At 39.5% G+C, this 24,764-nt stretch overlaps 1 protein-coding gene across 2 annotated transcripts in view; it reads right to left on the reverse strand.

Annotated features, from left to right (window-relative positions):
* Positions 1-13,700: 13,700 nt before the first annotated feature.
* APIP (APAF1 interacting protein) overlaps positions 13,701-24,764 on the reverse strand; it is a 31,257-nt gene continuing 20,193 nt past the window's right edge. Inside the window, exons 4-8 of one of the 2 annotated variants that reach the window (XM_067462720.1) lie at positions 24,520-24,637; positions 21,627-21,762; positions 17,423-17,590; positions 16,385-16,485; positions 13,701-14,916 (exon numbers count right to left, since the gene is read on the reverse strand). In XM_067462720.1, coding sequence (XP_067318821.1) covers positions 16,386-16,485; positions 17,423-17,590; positions 21,627-21,762; positions 24,520-24,637 — 522 coding nt within the window. In that variant the 3' untranslated portion in view covers positions 13,701-14,916; position 16,385. Of the gene's footprint in view, positions 16,486-17,422; positions 17,591-21,626; positions 21,763-24,519; positions 24,638-24,764 lie in introns of both variants that reach the window. The other variant, XM_067462719.1, reaches the window with a different exon arrangement.

Here is a 24,764-nt window from a genome sequence, read left to right on the forward strand (position 1 = left end):
TGACTGATAGGCAGCCTGGATATGTAGGATTGCAGTACTCTGGAGGCATAAGAGGTAGGGGAAAAGGGAGAAATTGATAGTTGGCAGTGGAGATAATCAATTATCTGCCCCAGGGGATCAATTAACCAGCTATGCCCTTGGGGTGTTTTTGATAGCCCCCAACCCGACCCCTTTGTTCTGAATCTTACAACGTGTTCCCGTGTGGGTGGCGATCCACAATCCACAATCTGCACTGCTGATATCACTGTGCATTGTGGTTTATACTGGGACCTCAATGAAGCTCATTAAGAGGTTTAACTCAGACTTTCCCCCAACTTGGCTCGATGCACTTTAAAGGCCATAATTCATACTACAGTGCTTCAGTGGTGTGCCTTTTGTAGCCACCACAGATAATGCAGTTCAAGCTGCATTAAGTGGTCAATATACATGTGCCCTCAGTTCTCCAGCACAACATGTACTTTGACTTTGAACAACATGAGTTTTCCTTCATTTAAAGTAGTATCTCTTTAAGCATGGGGACCTCATATCAGCAATGTCACCATTAGGTTTGGAGTGTAGATGGAAACAGTTCGACTACCAACCATATTCCAAACTATGAGGAATAAGTGGATTCAGGAGTGGATTTCACTATTAGGGCTAGTGTCCACATATATACACATTGCTAGATTGGTCTAACTGGCAGATGAAACAGTGAATTGGCTCCATTGTAAAACAATACATTTTAATTTATATGAGGCATACGTAATTCTGCCACACTATTTTATACATCATTTATAGGAGATACATTACAGAACTTGCAATGGGAATGCAAAACTGCAGATAATAGGGACTTCCATTGAAACAAACCACTTCTGGCAGAAGCATATTGTAGAATCATGATGGAAGAGAATATCTCTCTAGCATTTCTCAGTCCTCCAATATGAATGTATGGTCAACATATAGTGGTCATAGGTCATCCCTCGTTGGCCGAGTAGGATAGTCTTCCAGGATCAGTTTTCTGGTGGATCCGTAGGTGACTGTGGGGCCCTATTCTTGATCTGCATCTTCTTCCGCAGTGAGGGCATTGGTTTCCAGGTGGAAGGCGGTCTCGGTCGGGGTTGGCTTGACACGCCTTCCTCTTGGCACGTTTCTCTCTTTTGCCTTCCATTCATGCCTCTTCAAATTCTGCAGCACTGCTGGTCACAGCTGACCTCCAGCTGGAGCGCTCAAGGGCCAGGGCTACCCAGTTCTCAGTGTCTATGCCAGAGTTTTTAAGGTTGGCTTTGAGCCCATTTTTAAATCTCTTTTCTTGTCCACCAACATTCCGTTTTCCATTCTTGAGTTCGGAGTAGAGCAACTGCTTTGGGAGATGGTGGTCGGGCATCCTGACAACGTGGCCGGTCCAGCGGAACTTATGGTGGAGGACCATCGCTTCAATGCTGGTGGTCTTTGCTTCTTCCAGCACACTAACATTTGTCTGCCTGTCTTCCCAAGAAATTTGCAGGATTTTCCAGAGGCAGCACTGATGGAATTGTTCCTGGAATTGCATGTGACGTCTGTAGACAGTCCATGTCTCACAGGCATATAGCAGGGTTGGGAGGCCAATAGCTTTAAAAAGAAGCACCTTGGTATCCCTACAGATGTCCTAGTCCTCAAACACTCTCTGCTTCATTCGGAAAAATGCTTCACTTGCAGAGCTCAGGTGGTGTTGTATTTTGGTGTCGATGCTGACTTTGGTGGAGAGGTGACTGCCAAGGTAGCGGAAATGGTCAACATTTTCTAATGTTACACCATTAAGCTGTATCTCTGGCACTGGAGAGGGATGGGCTGGTGACTGCTGGAACAGCACTGGTTTTCTCGATGTTCAATGACAGGGCAAGCTTCTTATATGCTTCTGCAAAGGTGTTTAGAGTGGCTTGTAGATCTTCTTCTGAATGCACATAGATGACATTGTCATCAGCATACTGGAGTTCTATAACAGATGTTGTTGTAACCTTGGTTTTGTCTTTCAGTCTGCTGAGGTTAAACAGCTTGCCATCTGTCCGATAGATGATTTCCACTCCAGTGGGAAGCTTCCCATCAACAAGATGAAGTATCATAGCGATGAAGATGGAAAATAAGCTTGGGGCAATAACACATCCCTGTTTGACACCTGATTCCACTTTAAATGGGTCACTTTGGGAGCCATTACTGTCCAAAACTGTTGCCATCATGCCATCATGGAGGAGCTGCAGGATGTTCACAAATTTGTTAGGGCACCTGATTTTTTGGAGGATGGTCCAGAGAATGCTGCGATTCACTGTGTTGAATGCCTTTGCAAGGTCAATGAATGCCATGTACAGAGGTTGATTTTGTTCTCTGCATTTTTCTTGGAGCTGTCGTGCAGTGAAGATCATGTCCACGATTCCTCTGGAGGGGCGGAAGCCGTTCTGGGATTCTGGGAGGATGTCTTCTGAGAGGGGTAGAAGGCGGTTTGCAAGGATTCTTGAGAGGATTTTCCCAGCGGAGGTTAGAAGGGAGATATCCCGATAGCTTCCACAGTCTGTTCTTTCCCCTTTTTTGAAGAGGGTGATGATGGCAGCATTCTTGAAATTTGCTGGGATTTTCTCGGTCACCCACTGTTTTTCTATGAGCTGGTGGAGTTGTTATGTCAGCTCAGATCCTCCCTCTTTTTTTTGTTGGTTGATGGCATTGCTGACTTCTTCCAAACTAGGCAGTGGTGCAAGCTCATCCCTGGTTTGTTGTTGCGGGATTTGTGAGAGAACCTCTTTGGCTACATTGGAGCTGAGATTCAGGAGGCTTTGGTAGTGTTCTTTCCAATGTAGTACAATTGATTTTTGCTTCTTCAGGAGTTTGGTTCCATCTGATGAGCATAGAGGATGTATGCCATTGTTTCTTACTCCATAGATGACCTTTGTGGCTTTGAAAAATCCCTGAGCATCATGGGTATCTGCCAGGTGTTGGATTTCTTCAGCCTTCTTTGTCCACCAAATGTTCTTGAGTTCCCTTGTTCTTCTTTGGACCTCAACTTTTGCGCTGGCGTAGATCTTTTTCTTAGCAGCACAGTTGATGTCTCTCTGCCATGTTCGGAAGGCTTTCCTTTTCTTGTCAATTAGCTGTTGGATCTCGTTGTCATTTTCATCCAACCAATCTTCATGTTTCTTGATTTGATAACCAATAGTTTCTTCGCAGGCTGTGATGTTGGAGGTCTTCAGTTTGTTCCAGTGTTCCTCAATATTTTCAGGTAGATGGTCCTTGAGTGCTGTTTGGAGAAGGGCTTGTTTGCAGGGCTCCTGAAGGGCTTGAGTGTTCATTTTGCGCCTTGTCTTTCTTCCTTGGAGTCTGCGCGTGGGGATTATCTTGATAGACATTGTGGATCGAATTAGCCTGTGGTCTGTCCAACAGTCGTCTGCACCTGTCATGGTTCGCGTGAGAAGCACGTCATGGCGATCTCTGGCACATGTGATTACGTAGTCTAAGAGGTGCCAATGCTTTGACTGGGGGTGCTTCCATGATGTCTTAAACTTGTTTTTCTGGTAGAAGAGCATGTTGGTGATGACAAGGTTGTGCTCCACACATTTGGTGAGAAGCAGGATGCCATTTGAGTTGCTGTTTCCAACCCCGTCTTTTCTTATTATTCCTGGCCACAGGTTGAAATCTCACCCAGCTCTTGCATTAAAGTCCCCTAGGAGGATGATTTTGTCCTCCTTAGGTATCTCCAATAGGATGGTGTCCAGCTGACAGTAAAAAAAATTCCTTGATGTCTTCATCAACATCTAGTGTTGGTGCATAGGCACTTATGATGGTTGCCTGTTGGTTTTTGGCCAGTTCAATTCGGAGGGTTGAGAGTTGTTCATTGATGTCAGTGGGTGCTTCGGTCAGATGTTTTACCAGATTGTTTCTAATAGCAAAGCCAACTCCGTGCATTCTTTGGTCTTCTTCAGGCAGTCCCTTCCAGAAGGTGTAGCCTCCTTTTTCTTCCTTCAGCTGTCCCTCTCCTGTTCTCCGGGTCTCCTGAAGTGCTGCTATGTCGATGTTAAAGCGTCCCAGTTCCCTTGCAATGATAGCAGTTCTGCGTTCGGGGCGTTCACGTATACAATTGAACCACCCCGGCCAAATCAACCTTTGCGAGGTATGGTCGCAGCTGGCGCACAAGTCTTAGTTGTGCAAAAGCCCTCCGCCGATGCCTGAGCCTCAAGTGTAAGCGATAAATCCAAGAGGACTCCCAAGCTGCAGACCTGTGACTTCAGGGGGAGTGTAACCCCGTCCAGCACAGGTTGCCATCCTATACCCCGATCTGGTTTACGATTGACCAGGAGGACCTCTGTCTTGTCGGGATTGATCTATGGGTACCAGTTTTGCAGATACAAGGGATTGTATTGTAAGTACAAGTCGGGACATAATGTCACACTTATTGTGAATTATGCCATGGAACAGGGTAGGGAAACTTTTGTGCCCTAGATGTTTGGTTGTCCATCTTCTACTAGTTCCAGTAAGCATAACTACCGGTAAGATATTATGGGAACTGTAGGCCAAAATATTTGCATGGCCAAAAGTTCACCAGCTTTGCCTTAGAAGGTACCAAAAATTGACCATTAGTGGTAGTTAATGTTCTCATAGTAAGACATGAGAAATGAGATCTTACCATTTTCAATGTGAGGAGAAACTCTTCACTATATTTCACTGTGCAACCTCCTGTCTGTAATGAAATCAAGGAAATGTTAACAAAATGTGTGTTTTTTAAAGAATGTCTTGCTTCAGGAAATGAATAGACCATGTCAATACTTATGAGACCTTTACATTCACTGCAATTTCCCACTTACTAAGCTTTACAATAATGCATTTTAAACCTATTTCTGCAGCAACTTGCATCCACTTTTGTGGATTTGATTACTCATGGATTTGATTTAAAATGTTCTTTCTAGAAATCTCTAGGCTCTCCAGTTTGACTCTAACGTCAACTTTCTCAAGTCATGTTAGAGGACCTAGGTATTTCTAGACAGAACATCTCTCTAGAGATCTCTAGATCCTCTAATGTGATTCTGTGGTCATTTTCCAGCGGAAGTTGATTTTCAGTTGTGCTGAAAATCATAGAAATTCATAGAGAAGTATTCCCTCAGGTTTTAAAAAAAGCAAAGTAGTATCCCGTAAACATGCCTCACTGACCTGGCCGCCAATGCAGCACTCAAACTGCTACACCACCATACCACATTTGGAGACTTAAGGCAGACTTGTACTGTGATTGACATAACATTAAAGTGGGGCATACCTTTAAGTGCTATGGATCAATGTTATGGAGTCTTGGGCTTTGTGAGTTGGTGAGGCAGCAGTACGTTTTGGAATAGAAGGCTGAAGACATGTAGAACTACAATTCCCATGGTTCCAAAGCACTGAGCCATGGCAGATAAAGTGACGTCAAACTGCAATAATTCTAAAGGGTCATTGCACCCTAGACATTGCTTCCCTGTTGGAGAAAAAACTCATCACTTTTTGCCTTTGCTTTTGGATCCAAAATGTTTCTCTCACAGGTTTCAAGGAGAATTCTAAAGTCATATAATCTTTTCAAAAAGATTTGTTTTGTTTATGAAGTCACATTGATTTGGAACTCATCCACAGCCAATGATTCAGTTTTTAAAAGGGTTCATTTGGATTTATGTGAAGTTGTTAATTACTAATGTACTTTTTCTTGAGTTACTCTTTATTATATTGGCACTCCTCTCTTTACTGACAAAACACACGTAGTCATATTATGAAATTTCATTGTTTCATTTCTGGCGAGATCTTTCCTAGGTGTAGACTGAATTTTTTGTAGCTTGATAGACATATCAAAAGTTATTGTAACCTGGTAGCTAGTTTACCTTGACCCAAGAAAATATTATAGCACTAATTGTGGCATTTGTGGCAGGTAAGTCGCACCCCAAAGGGAGTGGATTTTTACTAGTTGGCTAAATGCACCCATTGTAAAACAAATTTATAATAGTCTTGTGAAATATCTTTATGGATAGTGACTTTACCGGAAGGGACGTGTGACCTGGTTGCTGGAGAATTATTTTAAATTACTCAGTAGCTCACTATCTGAATGACTAATAAAATGCTGTCTCATAATTTGGGATTTGGCAAACAAATAATCCTTCAGATTCCCCCTTCCCTGGTCATAATTATGCAAATCTCTAACAGGAAATTAAATCTGAAGTCATGCAAACCATCTGGAACCCCCCCCCCCCTCCCCTGTATATGTATTTGATATCTAAAACATACAGAGGCACAGCCATTTAATCTTAGTAGCTCCAGGCAGAAAAGTTATATATTTCATGTCAGTAACTAATTTGCATGGAGTTCAGGATACAGGAGTGGGGATTAGATGTGCTCCTATGCTCCAAAGTCTTAAGTAAAGTCATGTTCCCCTAATAACCCGGCACAGCTGTTTCTCCATAGGTTTTCATCTGATTCTCCTCTAGCAGAGAAGGCTAAAGACTTAGTAAAACTACTACTCCCATGATTGAGAAGAACCAGTTGAAAACCTATAGGGAATGCTGGTGTCTCACCAAACTACAAAGCCCAGCATTTGTAGTTTGTAGCATTGAGTCACGGCTGAGAAAGTGGTGTCAAAGTGTACAGATGTACCCCAGATCTCTACTTCATCATCCCTCTAAACTGGAGCTTATTGTTGTGTGCCTTCAAGTCCCTGTGTATCCTATCAAAATGTTAAAAAATCAAAATAACCAGTAACATCAAAGTAATAAAAATGATAACAATAATAATAAAGCAACACAAGCCTTAAATGAGATGGGGAGATGGGGAGACATGACATTCTTGCTTCGTTTTCCCATAATCATCTAGGTGGATAAAACTGGAGACTTCATTGCTCTTTATTGTTGCTGTATCTGACATGGTGATCCTAAGGCGATCCTATCATAGTTTTTCTTGGCAGAATATGTTCAGAGAGGTTTTTCCTTGCTTTCCTCTGAAGATAAGAGAAGTTCAGCATCATCTCCAGATGAGAGGTGGAAGGGAAGGTCTTTACCTCTGTCTCTGTGTTGTATGTCATTATTTACTGTGTAAAAAGGCAATGAATGTTTGCCTTATATATGTAAAATTGTAATCTTCTCTGAGTCCCTCTGGGGAGATAAAGCGGAACACAAATAAAGTGTTGTTGTTGTTGTTGTTGTTGTTGACACAAAAGCACAGTATGTCACAGCAAACGAGATCTATATGCTGGATTTCCTTTCACAAAATCACAAGTCAAACACTTCCCAAGCATCTAGGACTGTGTGATGTATTTTTGAATGATGCATGCAGATTCAAGTAAGGTGGCCTTTTGCAGTTGACAGATCGTGATTTTGTCGATGCTTATTGTTTCCAAATGCCAGATGAGATCTTTTGGCACAGCACCCAGTGCACCAATGACCACTGGGACCCCCTCTACTGGTTTATGCCAGAGCCTTTGCAGTTCCATTTTGAGGTCTTGATAGCGACATTATTATTATTATTATTATTATTATTATTATTATTATTATTGAGTGTGATTTGCTCAAGGCCATCCAGTGGGTTTCCATGGCCAAGTGGGGCTTTAAACTCTGGTTTCCCAGTGTCCTAATGCAACCCTGAAAACAATATACCATGCTGGCTCTCAAACTAGGTGTAAAAGTAATGCAAGAAACTGCATGAGCTGCCCTGGCATCAACATTGTTAGCATAATGATTTTCATAATAATGATTATTATTGTCATCATTTTTTTTGGTCGTGTCAGAAGCGACCGCTCTTGTTGTGAGAGAATTGGCCGTCTGCAAGGACGTTGCCCAGGGGACGCCCGGATGATTTGATGTTTTATCATCCTTGTGGGAGGCTTCTCTCATGTCCCCGCATGAGAGCTGGAGCTGATAGAGGGAGCTCATCCGCCTCTCCCTGGATTCGAACCTGCGACCTGTCGGTCTTCAGTCCTGCTGGCACAGGGCTTTAACCCACTGTGCCACCGGGGGCTCAATATTGGCAGTGATAATTGAGGGAAAACATTGAGGGAAAAGCCTTGTAATAACAGACTGATTATGACCTGCAACTGCAGTCTAGTATTAACTCCTTATTCCTTCTCATTCCTACTGTCACGGTTTTCCTACCTTTGGAACAGGAATAATTCCACACGGAGAACTTCTAGTATGATGAACAGTTACTATGATTTTCTGCCATAAGAAAGAAGACAGAGCACAGTGTGGGAAAACACAGGAGAGTTCAAAAAGAAAAGTATATCCTGCTCTATACATGAGGATCTCAGAAGGGTATGCAGTAAACATAGGTTGAACAATTTGAAACATTAAGAATAATGTTAAACTGACAAAAACATGTTGAATAACTGGACAAAGTTAAGATCAGACAATTGAAACCCAGTTAAATCAATTTAAGAACATTCAAAGAGAAAACAATGAGATCCCAAGACGTTTTGGGGAAAAAACACAAGCTTTTTGCCTGGTACTAGGGGGGAAAAACAGTGTTGGTAGTCATTAGCCTTGTAAAGTAGAAGTGGGAAATGATGACAGGACTGCCTAAATTCTGAATTTTTAAAAGGTTCTGCTCAATCAGCTGTGAGGGATGGTGGAGGGCTTTGGATGCCACAAAAGTCTAGTCCAGGAGCCTCATGTGGTACAAGGAGAGAAGTCCACAATTTCATGGCCACAGCAGACAAACCCCCTTCCCACATCATTCACAGTTTGTTGCCCCACTCTGATCATTCTCCCCATACAAAATTCTGCAATTGCACAACGGAAGTTTCATCAGCATGCACCCAATGTGCTAACAAATGACTCATGTTCACAACCTACCCTGGCACAATTTGTGCCTGCTGATGCAACACTACTATTCAGCCATTTTTGTTGATGTGCTGGCTGTAAAAATTTTTTGAAAATGTTAAGTAGGTTTCTAATGAAGTCAAAATTAGATTGCAACTAGGATCAGTCAGCATTATAGTTCAATAAACACATTGTATTCTGCATACATCCATTACAACAAATAAACATATTGTATTCTGAAACTAAACTGACAAAGAGAAAATTTTTGAATACTTCATATGACACCACCAGATGCAGCACAAGATTAACCATTATTTACAGCACTGTGATAAAATATTATATTGGAAGAACTATATTATATTTTGGTGTAATTTGTGCATACTTTCTGATGAAACACATTCACACATATAAAGTATTCAAACTGAATTTTGATCTTAATGGTTAGGTGAAAATGTTGTCACAGGGCCCTTTCACACTCACAATTATATCACTTTAAGTATGGTTTTGTAAGTCTCTTTGAGATCAACTACTGAGAAGAAATCAGGATATAAATGACTAAATAACAGCAACAGCCACAACCATGGCTTTATCCTAGAGAATTCTTGAATTTGTTGTTCATGGCGAGATGCTTGGGATTCTCTGCCTGAAAATGTTAATGCTTTTCCAAAATACAAAATACAGGATTCCATAGGATGTTGATATAGCAGTTAAAGTGGAGTCATCATGCTATCTATATATATAAAAATGGAAAGAGTGTTCAACGGGACAGCAAAACACGAAAAACCCCTGATGAAAACTCACCAAATTTGCCGTGCACATACCTCAACCCACAAGGTATGCACGTGAATCAAAATTCCAAACAACATTTCAATAAACTCACAATTACAAAAAGGAACTGAGCATGCGCAAAGGATCCCCGCCGCAAGTTGCCCGGCGCGCACACATGGCCGGCCAACACACCCTCTGCGCAAGCCAGGCCACCATCCTCCGTCGCCCCCCCCTACCCTCCCATATGCCCTCTTTCCAATGCACCCTCCTTCTTTTTCCCCCGCCCACGCCCCCCACGTTCACGCCACGCCCCCACCCTCCCCCACCCCACCACTAAATGCCCATAAGCCAACCATACCTCCTGCCTCTTTCTTTTTCCTCCGCCCATGCCCCCCATGTTCATGCCAAGCGCCCACCCTCCCCCGCCCACCCCCAACCTCCTGCGTTCACGCCACGACCCAACCCTCCCCCGCCCTGCCCCTAAACGCCCATACGCCAACCATACCTCCTGCCTCTCCTTTTTCCTCCGCCCACACCCCCCACGTTCACGCCACACCCCCACCCTCCCACATTCACGCCATGTTCACGACAATCCCAATTAATCCTCTGTTCTACTTTTACAGCTTTTTTCCTCCCTGCTCTCTCTCTCCTTGACTCTGAAGGAGCTGGGGATGGTGACGGCTGACAGGGCGCCCTGGTGTGGGCTGGTCCATGAGGCCATGAAGTGACTGAACAAATAAACAACTCACTCCCTCCCTTAATCCTTGTCTTACTTCAAATGCTGCAAACTCGGACTGCTCCTAAACAGCCATTTAATCCAATTTAGGAGTTGGATCAAAGAGATTCAGTTTACTTCAGAGTGCCTACACAGGTATCTCAAGAACAGGCTGGAAACTGGGATGGAGTCCACACAGATCCTTGGATTCAGGATTAATCCGAGGCAAGAAATAAGGTTTCATTGCCTCGTACAGTGAGATGCGCTGCAAAGTGGCAGCCTATCTGATAAGGATCAGTGTTACAACAATTCGAGGCAAAACAGGAATGGAAAAGCAGTTTACACTCCAGGGGAAAGGTGTTTGCTTTCCTTCTGGCTGAGCTGTGTATTCAGTTTCTTTATCCAAATGTTTCAGCACTAGCCCTGTCCTCATGTGCACTCTGCATGTTGATCCTTAATTTCTGCTCTGCAGCAGAAATTAAGCCATACCCTGACTGGCCTCAGTGGATTTTTTTTTTTTTACTGATTTGACTTTCTGGTAAGTTTTTTTTTTAAATGCAGTTTCCAGCTGGGTGGGTGTTTGAGGTCATCTTTGAGGTGTATTTTTGTAGACACCCCGACGTCAAGCTGTCTTCTGACTGGATTATAGTGCCTGTGTAGATGAAGCATAAGTTTGTACTCATTTAACTAAGCAAGAGGGAGAGCAGAGGAGGAAATAGTATATTTCCTAGTAGACTCAGGCAAAAGAACTGCTGCACACTCTCCTAGCCTGTGTGTTCTTCCTTATTAATACTTCTTGCTATCCTGAGCACACTCAGATGTTGCTTGGGCATATGTGTCCTGAGTTGCATCTGTGAAATTTTAGTCTTTTTTGTCATAATACGTTGTATGAAATAATTATTTACAGAGAAAAAGATGAGCTCAGATCCTGCTCTCCAAGGGCTAATAATACCCTTGTGGTAAGGATCACTATGAGATGTTATAGTTTAATATTGTTTATTATATTTAATCAATATGTCTTAAGTGTTAAGTTGTCTTCAAAGGATATGAATTTGTAAAATCAGTCTAATAAATAAAAATAAAATAAAATCTGGTTCATTGATGAAACCCTTTCTACATTGACAGACAGAAGTAGTTTCTCAATAGCACCCATGACAGAACCTTAAGATATGAGATGAGTATGAACCACTCCTTCAATGTTTATTTTGGCAGAAAATACCTAAGTCTCAGTGAACTAGTTCAGCACTCTTTAGCAATGCATATATTAGAATTTGCTGGATACCTCATGAAGCACATTTGAAGCATTAATCAGAGCACTAACAATTCTTTTTATTAAAAATGTGTATATCTAATAAGGTACCACTCTATTTGTTTAAAGCCCACATCAGTTCAAGAGCAGCTCTATCCTTTTAAGCTTATGTTCTTGTTGAAGAGGTTTCCAAAGGATTGCCATTGTATCTCTCTAATGCCCGAGACATATTTGAAAGAGGCATCATTTTGGTGAAAAACAATGCAATTATATACTTTCAGTTTCTCAGGGTGTGAACTGTTAAGCTCTTTTCCTTTTCCTTCTTCATATCTTACATAAAGACAGGCACAAACATTCTTTATTAATTCATCCAAAACACTTCCTGCCATTTTACTGAGCTTTTGCAACAGATTTGATACTATGGGATCATGCACAACTTTACTTCCAATTTCTGGATTTTGATTTGGAGTAATAAAAAGAAGTAAAAAGTAGTAAAAAGAAACAAAGGAAAAAAAGATAAAGTATATCTGATTTATAATTGTTTTCCTAATCTCCCTTTTCTTAATCTAACAAGCCAAACCATAATTTATCAAAAACCTTTGATATACTAGCTGCCCCCTGCCATGCGTTGCTGTGGCCCAGTCTGTGTATATGTGCTTTGTGTGTATATATGTGTGTATATGTTATATATGTGTCTTTTCGTGTATATATGTGGTTTTGCACGTGTTGTAATTTATTTATTTTTTGCTTTTAAAGTCTCTTCTGCTGTTTTTCAGTGTTTTTATGAATGATGGTCACTCATTGGCCTGATAGGTGTATTGTGTCCAAATTAGTTGCTGTGGCCAACCTTCCCTTCCTCTTTCTCTCCTTCCTTCCCTCCATTTCCTTCCTCCCTCCTTTTTCTTTCCCTTCTCCTTTCTTTCTTTCCTTCTGTCCTTCCTTCCGTCTCTACCTCTTTCCTGCATACCCCCTTTTCTTTCCCTCCCTCCTTCTCTCCTTCCTTCCTTCCCTCCCTCCTTCCTTTTCTTCTTCCTTCCTTTCCCCTTTCCCTCCTTCATTCCTTTCCTCTAGACATAGGCCGGAAAAGAGTAGAGCTCAAAGGAAGCACTTGAGAGAAGTGCGTCCTTGCTCCAAGGGCTCCATGATTAGTAAGCCGGGCATCTGCGACTGTTTTGTCATTTTTTGGGTTTTTAAGTCCTTTCTGCTGCTTTTTGGGGGAGGTTTTATGAGTGATGGTCACTCGTTGGTCTGTTAGGGGTGTAGTGTACAAATTTGGTGTCAATTAGCCCAGTGGTTTTTGAGTTATGTTACATTTTTATTTATATAGATTGTACGTGACCTGGTGGGTTAAGAAGTAGGCACATACTATAAAAACAAAAAGTTATAAATTATGTATTAAATTATAGTGAGTACTATGCCTTGTTTTGGGGAAATGGATCATCTGAACATGCACACACACATATATATTATATACTGAAATCACATATATTTATATTACTGTGATAAGTCAAGATGTATTATCTTCCCCTATTAGAAAAGGAGGTGATGTATTACTTAAGGAATTAATGTGTATGATGAAATACTTAATATTTTAAGTGAGGCACTAGAAATGGGTAGGACAGCTTATAAATGAAGAATCTGCTAGCAATCATAAACCAAGTCATTAAAAACCACAAAGCAGACAAAACACCCACAGTATGGCAAAAAAAATCTTACTTGATGAAGGCAATAGATGTACAGTCTGATTTGCTCCTACCAATGTCTGGAAATATTTTAATTCACTTGCAAGTTGCACTGAGTAGTTTCACTTGGATTTATAAAATACTTTCAGATTGGTTAGTGATAAGACTGAGATTTGTTATTACTGGAAAATTTTGGGTCCCATCCAACATTATGCTTGCAGACAAATGTTGGCTGTTCTCCTTGCAGACATCTGCTCATGAAATGGTATTTTCCTCCTTCTCCTTCTAACCTGTAGCCATACATGTGCCATCCTAGTAAGTTAAAAAATGTCCTTCCACCCTTTGGAGTAAATTTGTGGGACATGTTGGAAGGATCAGGGAATAGGGAATCTCTTCTTCCATAATGTTTTTCCAGTGATTGATGGCCAATGTGGGTACAAATTCCTTATACACTAAGAAAGTTGTCAACTCTGGAGACACATTCATCGATGGGGTAATAATAACAAAAAAAAGTCTTAATACAAGAATGAACTTCAAGACAGAACTTTATTAGGACTGTTGGGTAATCAAATGAAAAAGGAACATGAAAGAATACTGCAGGCCTTGTTAACAGCTTCAAGAATCCTACATGCTCAACAGTGGAAAAAGACAGAGGTACCAACAGTAGAAGATTCGGTAGAGAAGATGTGGGGACTAATAGAAATGGACAAGTTAACAATTTTGTTGAAAGATAAGTTATTGGACACATTTTTAGAAAAAAAAATAGAAATCATTTTATCAATATATACCTGTGGGAAAGGGGAATACTTTATGTACAGGTTTAGAAATACAAACTGTTGAGATACTTATCTATAAATGTTAAAATAAGCAGAAGTAAAAAAAATGTTATATAACTTGTTATATGAGGTAATATAAGGTGAAAGAAAACTAGAGAAATTAAAAACGGGAAGCAAGAAATCTACTTTTCAAATCAATGTATGTTTATGTTTGTAATTTAGACTTGTATTGAATTACTGTAGAGACGTGTAGTTTGATATGTAACTGCTGTTTAAGTATGTCTGTGTTTATGTATGTATAAATATTGTTTTTCCTTTGTGTTCTCTTCTGTTCATTAAAATATTGGGGGAGAGGGAATTTGTCAAAGTTTTCTCATGTACATAATTTTAGTGTGCAAGGAATAAAAAATAATTCCTTAAAAAGAAATGCCAACATTGTCATCAATAGTTTGGTTCAATGAAATATTCATGTGTATCTTCATTTACAAAGTGTGTACTGGTTAAGTGGAACCAATTCACACAAACAGAGAGGTTGGTGGAGTTCACTGATAATAACAGAGTTGAACAGTTTCAGAAGAGATGCCAATGGAATGATTTATTTTTTAAAAAATCATTATCAGAAAGAGATCAAAGTGCTGTTGAGAAAGCAAATTGCTATATAGCAGTATCTACTGTCTCCTGCCAAAATATATCAAAGGTAATAAAACACACAAAACACCCGAAGGCAACCTGCATAGTGAGATTTTACAAAGGCAGACTTTGCACTTGATTCAAATGAATAAATAGATTCTTGTGATTGACATTCTTGATTATGCTCTTGTTTGTATGACTGAATAAAATACTGATCCTCTTGATATTTCATCAGTATCAACCATGTTCAACTGGACACACTTTCCTAATCAGTGGAAAATATGGAATAGAGATGTCTGGACAAGGTTTTCAGTAGAGTGGTGTCTTCCAGAGGAACCTTTATGAATAAATTGAACACACTTATCATAACATATAAAACATAAATCATTTGTGTTTTATAACTGTTTTATGTAAATTAAAACTATCATATGCAGCACCTAGAGACAAAAAAACTACTTGGAATACGATTTAATAAGGGAGAAAATATGCCTTTGGCTTACTTACTTATTACAAGTTCAATTGTAGTGATGCCATGCCTGTGCCGTATTTACTGCTAAGTTCAGATTGCCAGTGATTTTTTTCCTGATTTATTGTTCCCTGATATAGTACTCCTGGCAACCTACAAAAATCTATCCCAAAGGATTTGTATACTTCCCAGAACAACATAGAAAGTGCAATGGAAGACAGCAGTAGGAAGAGGAACTACAAAATTTAGTCACTTTTCCTCTTAAATGACAGAGATAAAAAGCTGTTTCGTGCATTCTGTTACAGCTAGGTTCACTCCTTGCTCTGTTATGACTGAACCTACACGTGTCATTCACTGAGAAACAGCTACTATTACTTATCATGTATCCATGATTTTCTTTCCCTTAAAATGCCAAAAGGCAACTTTAACTTAAAAGTTGCCAAAGCACATTTTCCTTCTGAAATATAGACTGATTTTAGATGATCAGAGGAACACAATGCACAAGAAAAGATACTCCGATTTATTAAAATAAAAAGTACAATAAAAATTCCTTTTGTGGCATAGTTTTTCTGCAGGGCACTTTATATTTTCTAATTTAAAGCTGCTTCAAACATTAATTGCATTTTCATTAAGTGCCCTGCCAGGTTTTCTTGAATGTTAACTTTACAGCAATTAGAAATCTTGTTTTGATAATAGGAATGCTATCAGAAAAAAACCCATTTAGAACATGAGCCAGGTGAAAGAACTTGAATCAAAGTTACTTTCTGTTATATTGTGAAATTAAAGGCTTCAACACACTAACCCCCTCCCATTTTATTCCATTTTGCTAACAAAACAGCAGGCGTGCGGTGTGCCTCATGGCACCCCCCCCCCCCCACACCCTCCCTCCTTCCCCCATCACACAGGGGCATCAGACAGGGGAAAGACTGGCAAGGAACGTTGCCCTTTTCCCTATCACAAAGGCATCAAAAATGTGGGTAGCTCCATTGGAGCTACCTAAGAGTCACTTACTTTCCTGTCATCACTGAGGAAGCATTTTGTGATGCTTCCTTGCTACTTCAAGCATGAGTGGGGCCAAGCCAGCGTAATGTGATGGTGCTCGGGAGACCCCGTTCCCAAAGAGTAGCAAGGGACCAAATAATCTAAGTGTGATAAGGTGGTAGGTGGCAGAGAACATTTCAAGAAACACAACAATCCAGACTATCTTGCAACTTCTTTGTCATTGTAACAAGCAGATAGTAACATTTTGTCAAATAGCCATGTCTGCTAAGATACAGAGCCCAAAGTCCTTTTATGATATTCCACTGAAACATGAGAGTCATCTCAAGACAAAATCTACATTAAACAATACCATTTTCTTTAGTAGGAACTACAGCAGGATTGAGTCCATGTTGCTTCATTTGTACTGCAACATCAAAGAGGTAATCAAAACACTCACACCTGGAAAGGAAACAAAACAGGAAAAATACAATGGCATTTTTCTGGATAGTTCTTTCACTTCAAGGTCTAGCACCTTATGTACCACTGATTGAAGCAACGTGGCTACATGGGAACTAATGCCTTACATTCTTGCATAAGATTATTTTAAGAATGCTTTCCCCTCACATTGAAAATACTATTGTAATTAATGATTACAAGGATAAAGCAGTTATATGGAGGAGCTACGATAAGAGCTGAGGAGTTACAATTAGTTGAAAAACCTAAATGCTTTCCCTTCACATTCTTGTTGTGTTTCCCTTGCCATTTGTCAGGGGTGATTTGAATGCAATATTCCTGCTTCTTGGCAGGGGGTTGGACTGGATGGCCCATGAGGTTGGACTGGATGGCCCAACTCTTTGATTATTTGATTCTAAATGCTCAACTCCATCCCCAACATTCACAAAAAAATGGATGTCCCTGAAGTATTTGCAAAATGGTTATGAAAATAAAATATCATGGTCAGAGAATTAAGGTATTTTTGAATTTATATTATCTCTGTGAACAATTTGATGTCATGATATTATTTTCAATTTCTACATGATTAAAAGGATAAAGTTCAAGTGAGACAGAAATGATAATATAACATGACCCCTATATGTGTGGGGATTCATTTCTAATACTCCTCTAATGGATTCCTGAAATCATGGATAAAAGCAAACATGGGATGGAGGCAGACCAAAGAACAGCACTGGAGAGCCAAAGAAGGCCCACAGACACTTCCAATGAGGGGGATATTTATTGGAGCATAGGTTTGCGAAACTGTGGATATCAAGTCCATAGATAACAGGGTCATGATGTATTTTTGCCTGACAGCGACATACATGTGGTTATGAATGAGCATAATGTAAAACCTCATTTGTCATATCAGAGTTACTTCTGTCAGTTGTTCTGTACGTACATGGTCTTAGCTTTTTCCCAAGTTCCGCCCCAAACATACACTCCATGGCGCCTAACCAGGACAGCGCAGGAGTCTGGATACTCATTCATTGCCTTGGCCATTCTCTCCTTCAGATCCTTTTCTTCAGGTGTGTTCTCAACAATGGGAACCACCAAAATATCATCATACCTGATAAGGGTTCAAACAGAAGACATATTTCCTGTTCGTATTAGGCGATAGGAACGTGGCAACATGACCTTTGCCCATCTGAAACAAATTTGAGGAACTCATATGATTTTTCTCCCTTACACCTCAGATGAGTTGAAAGTTACTTCTCAACACAAATGTGATGAGAACAACATGTCAGTCAGTCAGAACAGCCGAGCCCTCACCCCTCCCTGGCAAAAAATGTGACAAAATTGCTCCACCATTTCCTAGGTGATTTGGGGCATTTTTAGTTAATAAACAAGACAGAAAAAGTTTTAAAAGTTAAAATAAATGGAGCGTGTGCAGCTCTTCAAAGTCTTGCAGTGGGCTAATGATTTTTTTCAAACACTTGTGGTTATTTATCACTGATGTAAACAGTATTATGGCAACAATGCTTGATCGTAATAATCTTAATCCTAGGTGATTAAGTGCATAATATCTGGACATGAACCACATTACTCAGGAGGAAGTCCCACAAAACTTTAGAACATTACTTCTTAAACTGTACATTCCGACCCCAAATGGGGTCCCCTTAGCTCAATGCTAGGGTCACGAAAAAATTGGCAACTGCAAACATTTTCTGAATGCCCATATTTACAGTAGACTTTTCAGAAAATGCTTTAGCCATAAAGAGGAAAACAGACTGTTTAACAAATGCTGATTTGTTATTTTTTACTACCTATTGATTTTTATACCTATTTTATATACCTACACACCTGGGGTCATGTAAAATTTTCTTGGGCCAACAGGGATCCCAAGTAAAACAGTTTAAGAAGCCTTGGCCTAGGGTATGGATGGACAAGCGTAGAACTGTATGGCATGTCTCAGGGAAGAATCCAACAGAATGATTGCCCCTGCAGTCTGGCTGTGTTCCTGTTCATATGGCATTGAGTGTTGCAATGGGGAGAGGAGGGAAAGGAAATCCCATTGATAATAGCTAGCTGCTACAACGAAGCTGGATTCAGATTTTCCTGAATTCAAAAAGGTTTAAATTTTGCTAGATTTTTGGCTGCGTTGTGCCAATTGTTCTGTGTTTTGTATAGCTTTGTCTTAAAACCTTTGCTGCATCAGACCTATATAAATACAGTAAACCTTCCACTTTTGCTGGTTCTTCATTATCAAGTAGAACTGCTGGCTTAATCAAAGTGTGGGGTATTGGTGACTCCCCAAGAAGTTGTTAAACAGTAATTCCCATCAGCTATAGCCAGTATACACAATGAACAGAGACAATGAGACCTCAAATCTAATAATATCTGGAGGGCCATTTATGTCCCACCCTACTTTAGCGGATTATCTATATTATTCAAATTGTATTCCAGATCTTGATTGTGAACGAGAGACCGCATGTTCCCTGCAGGAATTTCCATAATGAATACTAAAGCAAGATAACCCTGGCATTCTTCAAACCATATTCATTAAAATTGGTCAGAGTATATCTAATGCAGATACAGGAAGCATGACAGAAATCACAAATTGAACATGCCATGATTTTCAAAGAATTATATGCTTGAACTTCATGTTCTCAAACAAGATCAGATGTTGAGATAATGATATGTATAAATACTGTGTGTGTGTGTGTGTATATATATATATACCCCCCCCACACACATATATATATATGCCTATAGTTTGCTCATGCATACGAGTATTATGAGTCTTAGTGTCAAGACATCCTGATAAGTATAAAAGCCTGAAGAGGAACCATGTTGTCATGGTGCAGATTAATAACCAAGAAAAATGGACCTATGAATTAGTCACTGGTTCATTTCTCATTCTGTCATAAACTGCCTTGGTCGTTGTAAGCAAGTTACTCTATGTCTCAATCACTCATCTACAATATAGTGCATAATGGAACCAATTTCCCTTAAAACTGGGGCCTCATCCAGCCCATACAGATTTCCTTTCGAGCTCCTTCTGCCCTTCTCTCCAAACGGTGAAAAAAAGGTAAGAGGTAGCTGGATGTAACAAAATGAACTGTGGTCTATTTTCCTGCAGCCTTTGAATAAAAAAGGAACTTTGGCTTGTAGATTGGTAAAGGCTTTGCAAGAAAATGAGCTCTGGTTTACAGATTATGGAATAATTCAAGGGAAGTAGTGGTACCACCCTTTGGTCATACCCCACCTTGGACTATGGGCACGGCAGTTCAAGGAAGTTATTATAGCAAGCTGGAAAGTGACCAGAGAATGGACACAAAATGATCAAGGTCTGAAAACTAAGCCTCAGGAGTAACCATTCAGTGGGCTAGACATGTCTGGCTTGCAGAAGAGAAGATTGGCTATCTTTAAATATCAGAAGGTGGTCAGACAGAAGATGAAATGAGCTTGTGCTCTGCTCTGAAGGCTAGAACATAAACCAATACATTTAGATCACAAGAAAAAAGATTCTACCAAAACCATTAGGAAAAACGTCTTTATTGCAAGAACAGTTTGACAGTGAAATAGACGTTTCCAGCATTTGGGGGGGGGGGGGCTCTCCTTCATTGGACATTTTAACAGAGGTTGGAGTGTCATATAGCTGCCGGGAGTTGAACTAGATGCCTACTGGGACTCTTTTCAATTCTAAGATTCTATTATTAGGGAGGATTTAAATGGAGCAGGAGCTGAACTTAGCAAATAGGAGAGATTGTATAGATCTTGAATAAGTGTTGTGTTATAATTGGTATTGAAATGAATTTAGTTAGCATTGTTATCACACTTTGTACATGAGATGTTCATCACTCTGAAGATGCAAAACATTACATTCAATTCATTTGTAACAGAGCTACATATGGAAAACTCAACTATGAGATATAGTTGAAGAGATAACTACAATATTAGAATTTGAATCTTAACCAAAGATCTCCCTGCCACATCTTCCAAGGAATTCTGTATCCTTAAACTGCACCAGAGAATCTCTGGTTATATGAAATACTGCATCTCTCACTGCAGAATTATAAACAGTAGGAGCAAATGTTTTACATTTCCATAAAATGTCTTGGTATGCATTCCTCTGCTTTTTTTTATAGCCACTAGAGAGAGAAAATCAGCACACAACTGTGCTCTAATAAAAAGAAAACAATAGTTATGATGCTTATAATTGTCTCAGGCAAATAACTGGGGAAAGGGAAGAGGGTCACTATAGATAACATGAAATTTAATATTCTGAATTTTGCACATCTAATAGAAACTATGTTATGGTTTTAAATTGCTTACTAATGAGAAATTCCATTATCATCAACTACATGCAAGATTTAAAAAGGATGTGACGGTTGGTTTTGTAACTACTCTGGAAGAAATAATTCAATTTTACAATAGTGGGGTCAATTAGAGAAAATGTATACAAATGTTTTATAGAAGTTATAAAACACCAGTCCAACTTGCAAAAATAGATAAATCTCAACAAGATAGGTGCTGGAAATGTAAAACACAGAGGAATTTTCTTTCATATATGGTGTTCATGTGAGAATGTTAAAGGATTTTGGAGTAAAGTAATTAAGGAAACAAATAAAATGTTGTGCAATAAGGACAAAAAAATTCAGGGTTGGGTCTGCTGCTTAGGGAAGGATTCAATCAGGATAATAAAGAAATAGCCCAATACATTTTTGAGGCAGCAAGAATGCTATCTGCTAGGAATTGGAAAGGGGAAAAAGTGTTAACTAAAAAGGATTGGAGAGATAAACTAATGGATTACATACAAATGACCAAGATATCCAATAACTTGGTGGGCAAAAACAATGAAGATGGAATGGCATATCTGGAAGGAGAGTCAAAGAAGTAAATGATCAATAGTTCCAAGAGGAATTTATTGGCAAACATGATAGAAGGGTAAATAAGTAATGTTATAGGCACCACAGTGACTAGGGATGGAAGTCAAGGTGCAGGGTGCACAGATTTGTGGGGTAAGGGTTAACTTTGTGTAGGTTATGGGCAAAAGGGATATCTTATATGTTGTAGTGTGGATCTCATGTATGTTATGTGTACTGTGTGTATTTATAACATTTGTAAATTTTAATAAAATTTAATTAAAAAAAAGAAATTACCTGAAATATCCTCCTGTGGTACATTTTTGGATTCCTTTTATCATCTCCTGATGAGTAATTTTAAACTCACTTCCTGGATAGAGAAGTGTTGCCATTACAGCAGCTTTGGAGTGAGTATGGATAACTGCTCCTGCTCCTAAGAGGATAAATACAGAGAAAATGTCCACATAGTCGCTTTTAAAAAAAGGAAACAGTACTGAAATCGTGTCATTCAACATTAGCTCCTTTCCCTGTACTTCTTTGGAAGAATAAATGTCCTACAGGTTGAGTCTCCTTTATCTAAAATGCTTTGAATCAGAAGGTGTTCGGATTTTTTCAGTTTTTGAAATGCCTGAATTTGCATACACACTGTGAATGAGGGATGGGAGAAAGGAGGCTAGTCACACATTTATCAAGGAGGAAAAATAGAAGAAGAGGGAGGACTCTGTCTATACAAGGCCCCTATAAAAACAGAGGTACCAGATGCTCCTCCAGATGTCACCACATTTTCTGCCGTTAACATAAAACAGTTGGGAGGGAAGGAAAAAAATACCCCTATTGGATACAGAAGTGGTCAATGGGGCCACTTTGCACTTGCAGCTGTTTACAGAATGTTCCCTACCTGTGGAAGATCGTGGAACTTTTGCTTTTTACAGTAGTCTTGTATAAGTAAAGTATTTCCCTTTCTACTCTTTGGCCCACTGGGCCTCCTTGAGGAAAAAACACTGGATGTGTGACTAACCCCCTTTCCCCAAAGATGGAAGTTTCATGTTTTGAGTACTTCAGATTTTAAATTTCTAGAGAAGGGGGATCAACCCATACATCCATAAATATTGTAGTTAATAGATAAATTGAAGGCTAACCTATTAACATTTTTATTCCTAAAAAAGCAAACTGTTTTCTGTTTTTCAGAGAAAAAGAATCGCTCACCTTCTACAAATTACAAATAATGAAGCTGCTTTCTACATTCCTCACAAATATCTCTGCAACACATTATCAAAGAAGTTTTATACTCTCCAGAAGAAGAGTTCTAGCACTGTCATGAAATATTAGCAGAAAGATTAAAAGGCACCTGTATGGGGGGTCAAATGGTATCGGAGGGCCATATTGCATGTTAATATACCATCGGTTTCTTAGACCTTATTAAAACAACACTTCTGAAGAAAATTATCCACACCATTAATGACTATATTAGCAGCTGGCACTGTTGATGATTTCCAGTATTTGGAACCATTGAAGAGAAACACAACAGAAAAGGAGACAAATAATGGTCTCTATCCTTCAGCCAAATTCTCCTATGGCTTGCATGAAGTGCACTGAAAGAGCACACCCTGTTAACGTAAGGTGTAAAAATGCAGAGACTTTGAAGATTCAAATATGTAAATGACTGCATCTCTGGATACTTGAATCTGCAGATGAGTCGTCCAAAAGTGTGAAACTACAACCCCAACAAATAGTTTTCTCAACTAGATACTTCTCTTGTTAATGATGCCACTGACAGGATTATGTCATAATAATTAGCACAAAAATCCTGCAGGCAAGTTTGTCTTACTTAGAATCAAGCTGTGAAATCCAATCTTCTGCTCCCTGTGCTCATTTCCATTAAGAGTACACAGTCCATTATGTTCACAGGCACTGCGTGAGATTTTCCTATAGACTTCCTGCCTCCTTGCCACTTTTTCCTTAGTTGAACCTAGTAGTTTATGTACTGATTTTCCCACAGCACTACTTATATATTCCCACTCAATAGAAATTAGCTAGACTTGGAGAGCATGCATACACATAGACACACTCATAGTGACAGTTTTTATTTATATAAAATTGCAGTAACTTGTTATAATATAGAGTATGTGCAGTCTATAAGCGAGTATGGAAAATTGAATTAATGTCAATGATTTTTAAAAATAATCTAACAAGTTGCTGAAAACTGCTATTGCTGCTATGTATTTTCAAAGTATTTTCTAAATATTTGGACATTACAATTAGAACAGGGTTCTCTTGGCAAGATTTTCTCAGAAGGAAGGCATTGGCCTCTGAAGCTGAGAATGTGACTTACCCAAGCTCACCCTAATGGTTTCCAAAATCAATGGAAATTTGAATCCTGGTCTCTACAGCTGTGGTCCAATCCCCCAATAAATAAAAAAATAAATATAATCTATGTATACCCCGCCACCATCTCCCCAAGGGGACTCGGGGCAGCTAACATGAGGACAAGCCTGGGAATTACAATAAGGCAAAATAAAACAGATAATAACATCAAATAAAGTGCAGACTGAACATAAAATATAAAATGATAAAAGAATTGAACATAGTGGGCTGGGCCAAATGCAACGAATAAAATCATAAAACCCCAGAGTGAGATAGGTAAATGGAGTAGTGTATCTAGTGGGAGACTCAGATGGGAAAAACAATGGGGTTAATCTTCACTGAGGGAAGGGATAAAGTGCATCAGAAGGACAAGTTTGTAATGGGACAGACATGGTATGGGGATTTGTTGTTCATTCCTCAAAAGCACATCCCAAAAGCCATGTTTTTAGGCTTTTCCTAAAGGCTGCCAAGGTGGATGCTTGTCTGATCTCCCTGGGTAGCGAGTTCCAGAGCAGGGGAGTGGCTACATCCTAGCCACTATATACCAAGCTGGCTAAGATGTACAAAAAGGCAAAACAAATAAATATGTTTTTGTGGTAATTGAAACACTTGCTTAATACTGTAGCAAAGCTTCTGCTTCAGTAACATTACAACTGAAATTAAGATATCTCCATTTCAGCAAAATAATATATTTTCAAGAATATTTAATATATACTCTCTTTCTCGATCGCTATGTGTGTTTGTGTGTGTGTGTATGAAATACATAGATATAGTGTCCATCCCTTATACATCATACATGCATACATCAACTTTTCTTTTGGCATACCTCTCATGGTATAAGCATTCATAAAGAGTGGTGTGCACTGGCTCTTCTTTAGCTTCTTGTGTGATGGAGGCCCGCTGATGTCTCGTTCTTCCATGTCACATACAAACATATCCTCAGGCTGTGAAAAAAGAATTGGAGACAATACTGTATATATTTGAGTATAAGCCAAGTTTTTCAGCCTTTTTTTTAAGGCTGAAAAAGCCCCCTCGGCTTATACTCGAGTCAATAATAATAATAATAATACT

The sequence above is a fragment of the Anolis sagrei genome, chromosome 1 (genome assembly GCF_037176765.1).
Source record: "Anolis sagrei isolate rAnoSag1 chromosome 1, rAnoSag1.mat, whole genome shotgun sequence".
Classification (NCBI taxonomy): domain Eukaryota; kingdom Metazoa; phylum Chordata; class Lepidosauria; order Squamata; family Dactyloidae; genus Anolis; species Anolis sagrei.